Below are 9,016 nucleotides of genomic sequence, written 5' to 3' on the forward strand. Positions count from 1 at the left end.
ACTGATATACTGCACACACCCTGCACTATGAGTAAAGACAGCAGAGAGGAACACTGACGCCCCGGCACACACTGACACTACATACATACTGACACTACATACACACTGACACTACATACACACTGACACTACATACACACTGACACTACATACACACTGACACTACATACACACTGACACTACATACATACTGCCCCCCCATGCATTGACCAATGACACGCTATGCACAGAGTAGCCCCGGTATGGAGGAGCAGCACAGATCTGTGAGTATCCCCCAGGGTGTCAGGGTGAGGTTTGCAGTTTGGTCTTGGGGCGGTCAGATTCACCCCCAACATTCATCACTCAGCCTGAAGAAAATAAAGTTTAGCTGATGATGTTCAGATTCACCATGTGGGGGGGGGGGGCTTCACCCTAATGCCCCCACCATCAGCTGGGTTCATTGGGCTGTACCATGGTGGGGAGGTGTAACCCGGGGTAGGGGGTTAGGGTGTCGGGTTGGGATTAGGGTGAATGTAGGGTGTCGGGTTAGAGGATTAGAAATGTGGGGTATTAGTGTCAGGGGAGGGTTACGGGATGGAGCTAGCATAGGATTACGGTTAGAGGCTCAGTCAGTGTTTGGGGTTCAGGTCCCTGGGTACGAAGGTTTAACCCTCCGATGCTGGGAATATTCCCGTGGAGTTTCTTCTCCCCCAACCAGATTGCACCCAAATTCCTCATGAATGTAGTCAGATCCACAGATACATTCCCTGCGTGTAGTCACATGACTGTCATCTGTGCCCCTACTCAGATTGGGGAGCATAGATAGTCCTCACTTCCAATCAGAGGTTTCCATGGTGGGTGGGTTTGGGCTCTCTGGTGCCCCCTATAGCCCATGTGTTGTATTGCAGGACACAGACATCCAGAAGCGGATTGACCATGAGGTGCGGATTCGGGACGGGGCGGTGAAGCTGCTGGGGGCCTGCACACAGAAGGAACAAGCGCTGGAAGCTGCAAAGAGTCTCCTGGTGTGTAATAGCCGTATAATGAGCTACATGTCCGAGCTGCAGCACCGCAAGGAGGAGCAAGTCCTGCAACACAGTGCACGCAGGTAGGTCATGGCCACCACATACCCCACCTATAGGGGGCAGATGGGGGTAGTTGAAGATGTCCAATACTAGAGGAACTTGGTTATGTCTGGGATTGGGGGAGAAAGCGATAATAGGTATGACACAGGGGTAGTTGTAGGTGGCCCAGTCCATCACATGGAGGGTAGATGGTAGATAAAAGAGGCGTGTCACCCAATCAGGCCACGCCCTATACACACAGCCACTTCCTGTCTACAGACGCCATGGCATTTCTCAGGGGGGTATTTTCTGGATGGGTTAGTGGGGGATGTTTGTGTTGCCCCTGCCATGGGCAGTTGGGTACTGGCCTGGCTGCCATGTTTGTTCCCGGGATGTGACCCGTGTGTTGTGGTGTCTTGCAGGCCGTCAGACGGAGGATTGGTGGATGACCGGCTGCCCTGCAAGGGGAAACTCTCCATCTCAGGTCTGTGTGGCCCCCAGTGTAATCATTCATTGGTAGGATGACATCCAATCAGAGGCGAGATTTCTCAGATCCGGGAAGATCACCAATATATTGATTACCCAGACCGGCCATCAGTAACGATACCAATGGTTGCTTTGTCTCTGCAGATCTCCGGATTCCCCTCATGTGGAAGGACAGCGAATACTTCAAGAATAAAGGAGGTAAGTCCCGCCCCCTGAAAGGTGTACAGGCCACGCCCTCAACACCTTACACACCCCGCCCCCGCAGTGCTTACATCAATTCAATGAGTGTATGGAATGGAATATCTCTCGGGGGAGGGGGGTATTAATCTGTGGTGCCATGTGTGGTGTGTACATGTCATGTGATCAGAAAATGATCATTACTGTCCTGGAGGAAGGCAGCCATGTCAGCATTCTGCTCTCACCCCCCCCATCTATCCGTGTATTGCAGAGCTCCATCGCTGTGCCGTATTCTGCGCCCTACAGATCCGGGGGGAGGTCTGCGACACTGAAATGGTCTTTGTGGATCGAACGGCCACAGATATCTTCTTCCAGAACCCCATCGTCTTGTGAGTGCCCCCCCTATGATGTCATAAGACCGAGACAATGCCATCTACCACCTGACCTATCGCTAACCGACCCATCACTAATCCTACCGGTATTACTAACCGACCCATCAACCATCCTACCGGTATTACTGCCGATATTACCACCTGACCTTTCACTAACCATCCTACCTTAAAAACCAACCCATCGCTGATCTTACCAGTGTGACTAACCCACCCATGCTCCCTCATAGCGCCCCCTGCAGTCCCCCACTGACCCCTCTCTTTTACCCCTCAGCTCAGACGTGGAGCCGAGCTTTGATCTCACCCTCCAGTTGTACAGCTGTGCCGTGGCTGAGGACTTCTCTCTCTCGGGGACCCCCAGAAGACTTTCCACCAAACTCAGCAGCTCGCTGGGCCGTTCTTCCGGTCGGAGGGTTCGAACTGCCATGGATGGAACGTCCAGCAATGGAGGAGGAAGCCCCATCCTGCTACCCACCCCCAGCGTCCCGTGAGTGACCAATCACAGACCGGAGCACTGTCACACCATAATGATCCCGGTGTGGGGGTGCAGTTGGGCGATGTGAGCACATTTATAATCCCGGAATGTTCTGTATGTTTTAGGGGTCCCAAGTTCCAGCTGCTGGCCCACACCAAGTTATCCCTGGCCGATGTCCAGGACGGCTTCCGCACCCACGACCTCACCATCAGCAGTTCAGGTAAATCAGCAGAGCTGCCGAACTGAATTTGTTACAGTGGGTTGAAAGTGGGAAGATGGCACAAGTGCAAAAGTGATCCCTGCTTGTGGGAGGATGAAGGCGCCATCTTGTGGGGAATGGTAATAGGAATTATGGAGTGATAGGAGCGCCCTCTTGTGGAGATTGGTGATGAATTTTCGGGGAATAATTGCTGCGCCCTCTTGTGGAGAATGATAGTGATGAATATTTGTTGAATGATGGGGAACCCTGTTGTGGGAGATGATACTGCTGACTATTTTAGGAATGACAGGGGCACCGGCTTGTGGCCAAATATGATAGTGATAAATATTTGGGCAATGATAAGTGCCCTCGTGCAGGTATAATGGGTTATTTGGTAAATGATGGAGGCGCCCTCCTGTGGAGAATGGTGATAGTGATGAATATTTGGGGAATGATGAGCGCCCTCCTGTAGTTATAATGAGTTACTTAGGGCAATATGCATGGCGCCATCTTGTGGAGAATGGTGATAGTGATGAATATTCAGGGAATGATGAGCGCCCTCCTGTAGGTATAATGAGTTGAGGCAGTATGCAGGGCGCCATCTTGTGGAGAATGGTGATAGTGATGAATATTTGGGGAATGATGAGCGCCCTCCTGTGGAGAATGGTAATAGTGATGAATATTTGGGGAATTATGAGCGCCCTCCTGTAGTTATAATGAGTTATTTAGGGCAATATGCAGGGCGCCATCTTGTGGAGAATGGTGATAGTGATGAATATTCAGGGAATGATGAGCGCCCTCCTGTAGGTATAATGAGTTGAGGCAGTATGCAGGGCGCCATCTTGTGGAGAATGGTGATAGTGATGAATATTTGGGGAATGATGAGCGCCCTCCTGTAGGTATAATGAGTTGAGGCAGTATGCAGGGCGCCATCTTGTGGCCATGCTTAGTACTGCACACACACTGCTCTAAGCTGTAGGTACCGCAGGGTGTACAGAATCTCACTCTTGCATGACATACAGGTTCTCTTTGTGTTCATATTGCAGATGAGAGCTCGTGTTGGCTGCCCCTGTACGGGAGTGTCTGCTGCCGCCTGACCGCACAGCCGGACTGTATGAACCAAGACATGATATCTGGGTATCTGCAGATCCAGGTGAGACCCCCAGAGGTGGTGCTGGGCTTTCTTATTGGATTTCCTAGCATGCGCTGCTCATTCTTATAATATGATCTCATCTGACCAATCATAATCTTCAGCGATGATCCCCTCACTCCTCAGTCTACATTTTCCAGCTGCAGCCCAGTAGCAGTGTAGTAATTGGGGCAGTTATAAATCCTGGCACTCTGATTGGTTCCCTGTACATCCCCCGGTGTGTCTCATGTATGTGTCATGGTTAATCCTCACAGACTCAGGGACAGACGGGCTGGCAGCGCATGTATTGCGTGTTGCGAGGATGCCGCTTGCTGTGTTTCACGCAGCCCTGTGAGAAGGGGGCAGAAGCAGAACTCACCGTCTCGGTCAATAAGGTCAGCGGTCATGTATGACACCTGTATGTGGGGGGATTGGGGTGCGGACCCCGTGGTGACCTTGTCCCTTGTCCCTTGCAGGAAACCAGAATCCGCTGCTCAGAGCGTGAGGGGCAGCACCAGGCGCACAGCCTGTCCATAACCAATCGGTACGGCAGTGAGGAGGTGACGCACAACGCCAGGGCCGAGAGCCGGGAAGAGCTGCGCCGATGGATGGAGGCTTTCTGGCAGCACTTCTATGATATGAGTATGTAGACTGACATACTCCATGCAGCTCCACTCCATACATTGCACTGTATAGTTATTGCACTTTACTGTTCCTCACATTCACTACCAGGTCATGTGATAATGATGCACAGTGATGTGACTGGGAGACTTGTAATGTCTGTATATGTGTGGTGAACGTGACATACTCCATGCAGCGCCACTCTATACACTGTGCTGTGACGTGTCCTGACCTGTTTGTATCCAGAGCAGTGTGCTAATACCCCGGGGGGGGGGGGTACCTGGCATACGTCATGGCTCTACTCCTATTACTCATACTCATGTCATACTCATCCCCCTGCTCCTGTCTCTCCCCAGGTCAATGGAAGCAGTGCTGTGATGACCTCATGAAGATTGAGACTCCTCCCTCCAAGAGGACCCCCCTAGCTGCAGCCAAACAGGGGTCCCTCTACCATGAGATGGGTGAGTAGCAAGGCCTACTGGGTAAAATTCATCCTCTCAGGGGGAAAGATGGAGGCAGCAGAAGAGACGTCCCGCACAGACAGTTCACAACCTGCACCACCCATACCAAACACTCTGCTGTCTCTGCTGTGATCTCTGACTCTCTGCTGTGATCTCTGACACTCTGTTGTCTCTGCTGTGATCTCTGACACTTTGCTGTCTCTGCTGTGATCTCTGACTCTTTGCTGTGATCTCTGAATCTCTGCTGTCTCTGCTGTGATCTCTGACTCTCTGCTGTGATCTCTGACTCTCTGCTGTTTCTGCTGTGATCTCTGACTCTCTGCTGTGATCTCTGACACTATGCTGGGATTTCTGACACTTTGCTGTCTCTGCTGGGATCTCTGACTATCTGCTGTGACCTCCAGCACTGTGCTGTTTCTTTCCTGCGCTCTAACAGTTTCTTCTTCTCTGTTCTGTGCCTGCATGTCTCTGCTCCCCTTTCCCACTTAGCTTTATCTGCCCCGGCTATGCCCAGCACAGAGGGCCTGCTGCTCCAAGACAATGCCGTCTCTGCGGAGATTCGCTCCCTGCTCTGCACCTATTACAGTGACAGGTTTGTGTCATGTGGTACCTACCTGGTATGTACATACCTATCTTATGTTTCCGCCTGCCTCGAGCCGGTAGGTCCAGTCTCTGATCTATGAGAAGAGGGAACTAAAGTAAAACTTTCTGATCCTTGGGATTCTTTAAAAATGCCAATAGTCATGTGACTGCAGAACCTCGGGGGATATATTATTCCCATCGATTGGGTGGTTGTGTTCTCGGCAGCCAAAGGCTGAGATCACTGGCGGGGGATCTGATCAGCATTGTATGAACATTGAGCAGGCCAGAGGACGGGGGTATAATAACTGCCCCCCCGATATAATATAGGGGTCTCAATGTACTTCTTGGATTTTGATGTTGGGGAAATGTTAGGTTGATATTTCTCCGCCTTATAGGTTACCTGGCTCGGAGTCTGTAGAGTTAGCAGATGGAGAATATCCCCGTAATGCCCTTCTGCCCCCATCATGTCCCTGGGAGTCCTAATTCCCCCCAGGATATCACCCTGACACATATACTGACTGAGGAGGATAAAAAGGTCCCAGCGATTCAGACCTAATGAGCTGCCCCTAGATATCCAGAAGGCAACACCTGATTGGACAGGAGGTTTTGCCCCTTCACCCACTTACCCCCCGTTCATGTATGGAAAGGGATCCTAAAAATACTTCACTAGTGATGGTCCCTGGTCACAATGCCAGGTTCTGCCTCTCATTTTGCCCCATTTTTGTCTTGCAGCTATTGAGGGTTTGGGCCCCATTCCCGACCTTCTCTCCCAGCGGATGAAGGAGTTTGAGATACAAAGGGGTCTGGACCCGCCCGCCTGGACATCTTTTTTTAACAGCCCCAGTCCGGGACGTCCTTCCCGTTCATCGTCCTCTGATTGTGACAGTCCTCCTGGCCCGAACTCCAGAGTCCGTCCCCGAACCCTCTCTCTGGATGCCAAACTGACGTCTCTGAAGAATCGGGGGCTGAAGATGGGCGAGCAACTATCTTCAGGCCAGGGGTCCTCCGGAGGAGATGACAGTCCTCACCCGGAAGCCAGGAACTCCAGCAGCAGTGGGCGCAGCACCCCTGACTCAGAGAAGGGGGGTCAGAACCGCAGGAACATTAAGAGCATCAGAACCAAACTGGACCCCCGTAACTGGCTGCAGAGTCAGGTGTGACCCATTAGGTCAATTAACCAGAGGGCCAGAAAGGGACGAAAGACCAGAACCCAGTGTCCAGCAGGTTTCTATGTGAAGGGTTTGGGCCCTTGTTTGGTATTTACTGTGGGTGCCCCATTCCCAAACATGGAGTGACGCCCTAATTATTTACATGCCAGATTACCTACTGCATCCATCCAAAATTAACATTGGCATACCTTCTGTGTCCACCTCAGGGTAACCTACAGATTGAACTGCGAGTTATGGACAAGTGTTCCTGCACAGGGGAGAGTGGAACGGGAAATATTATATACATTTATACGGAGTCCCTCCCAATCCCAGGGTGACAGAATCAAACCATAATAATATTGTGCCATCCACTGCTGGGCACCAATGACACAAAGGCTTCAAGCCCTTCCCTATGAAAGGTGTCATTGCTACACATTTTACATGACCCTATAGCTCCGCCCACTACAGGGTGACTGATGGGAGCTATAAGGCCAGGGACATGCTCCTCCCATTGCAGGGAGATGGGAGCTTTAAGATAGGGAATATTCTCCTCCCACTGAAGGGCAATTATTGAACATCAGTACCAAGTGCAGGGGGACACAGGAAAGAGGGAGCTATATAATATGGGGTCTGCCCCTCCTCCTACAGGGAAACTATATAATATGGGGTCTGCCCCTCCTCCTGTAGGGTGACTATAAAATATGGGATTTGCCCCTCATCCTGCAGGGTGGCTTTAGGATTTGGGCTCTTCCCTTCCTCCTGCAGGGTCACTTTAAAATTTGGGGTCTTCTCATCTTCCTGCAGCGTTGGATATGGGGTGTTCCCTTCCTCCTGCAGCGTTGGATATGGGGTTTTCTCTTCCTCCTGCAGCGTTGGATATGGGGTGTTCCCTTCCTCCTGCAGCGTTGGATATGGGGTGTTCCCTTCCTCCTGCAGCGTTGGATATGGGGTGTTCCCTTTGTCCTGCAGCGTTGGATACGGGGACCTTTCCCTTCCTCTGAGATAATTGGGAATTGCTGATATTATTGAACACTTTACCCCCACAGATCCTGATGTTGGGAGCCTGTCCATACGATGGTTCCTGGAAGTGACAGATATAAAGCTTTATGATACGAAACCACCAAATAATTACTAACAGAGTATTATAATATTATAATAAATCATAATTCTAAGCCATGCCTCATTATCGTAATCTGTCTGATTGGTGATTGGATGGTGCTGGTGAGAATGGGGGTCTCACTCTTTAGCTCACATGTGGTCTCACATCGCCCCCTGTGGTCCTTATGTGTAATTGTGACGAGATTTGCCCCCAGGAAGTTGGCCATCGCTGGGACATGTCAGAGATCCCATGACACCCTGCCTCTGGCCCAATGACCCAATGATATGTTTGGTAGGACCGGTGAGTAACAAAACGTTGTATATTCTCTATAAAGATCTGGTATCGCTTGAACATGTTATTGAAATGTCACGAGATCCCCCAGCCTGATGTCATCATGTGGTGTGTAGACGTTAGCAATAACAGAATAATCAGAATGATCCAAATGTATTCTAAATGTCATAAATCCTATTATGTCTGAAAGCTGACGATGTGCTGCATGATGGGAACACGTTATTGTTCATTAGAGGTACCGGTTGCCCCTGTAGCCGCTCCCATAGCTGCCCCCGTAGCCGCCCCTATAGCCGCCCCGTAGCCGCCCCCATAGCCGCCCCCAATCACCTGGAGGTAAAAATCAAATCTGTGAATCTGAAATGCATGAAAAAATCTTCAAGACTTTTACCATCAACCTGCTGGTTATTTGTTGGGCTTAATGGAAAGAACTCACAAAACACAGAACCAGCAGAGGAAAATTGTATAATGCTTGTGTCCAATTCGGAGAAAGTTCTGTGACAAAGAAGAAGAAAAGGTTACAATAACGGGTAAAACGATGTAATCCAGAGAAGCTGTGCATGCCATTGTGGGTTGCTGGATCTCCCCTATATGTCAGCACTCCGTGTTCCACATGTATGAACCTCTCAATGTGTACATTCACTTTGCTATCCAAGATCTGTAAGGATTCTCAGGTCTCCATTGAGATACAAGATGGGGCAATAATTACCCCAAGTCTGGGCATTTTATCTGACCCGGGTCTGTAGCATCCATGAATTTCTCGTAGAGGAGGGCAGAATACCCATCAAACTCTGGCAGGAGTTAGGTCATTCTGGCCTGGCCATCGTCACTGAGATATGGTCGGAGTGCCACCTCTCTTGTCCTATAAACCGTTATTTTATCTTCCGCTCTCTGACAGTTCTTTTCTTTTAGCCCGGAT

General features: G+C 50.4%; 1 protein-coding gene across 5 annotated transcripts in view; it reads left to right on the forward strand.

The window, feature by feature from the left end:
* Positions 1-7,882, forward strand: part of RTKN (rhotekin) — a 21,789-nt gene extending 13,907 nt beyond the window's left edge. For 2 of the 5 annotated variants that reach the window (XM_072406774.1, XM_072406773.1), the window contains exons 2-13: positions 888-1,087; positions 1,466-1,527; positions 1,674-1,727; positions 1,978-2,095; positions 2,370-2,582; positions 2,696-2,790; positions 3,816-3,922; positions 4,174-4,293; positions 4,375-4,540; positions 4,876-4,980; positions 5,470-5,572; positions 6,295-6,438. In XM_072406774.1, coding sequence (XP_072262875.1) covers positions 888-1,087; positions 1,466-1,527; positions 1,674-1,727; positions 1,978-2,095; positions 2,370-2,582; positions 2,696-2,790; positions 3,816-3,922; positions 4,174-4,293; positions 4,375-4,540; positions 4,876-4,980; positions 5,470-5,572; positions 6,295-6,301 — 1,350 coding nt within the window. In that variant the 3' untranslated portion in view covers positions 6,302-6,438. Of the gene's footprint in view, positions 1-6; positions 264-887; positions 1,088-1,465; positions 1,528-1,673; positions 1,728-1,977; positions 2,096-2,369; positions 2,583-2,695; positions 2,791-3,815; positions 3,923-4,173; positions 4,294-4,374; positions 4,541-4,875; positions 4,981-5,469; positions 5,573-6,294 lie in introns of those variants that run through there. The other 3 variants (XM_072406771.1, XM_072406770.1, XM_072406772.1) reach the window with 2 other exon arrangements.
* Positions 7,883-9,016: the final 1,134 nt, after the last annotated feature.

Source organism: Pyxicephalus adspersus, chromosome 3, assembly GCF_032062135.1.
Source record: "Pyxicephalus adspersus chromosome 3, UCB_Pads_2.0, whole genome shotgun sequence".
Lineage (NCBI taxonomy): Eukaryota > Metazoa > Chordata > Amphibia > Anura > Pyxicephalidae > Pyxicephalus > Pyxicephalus adspersus.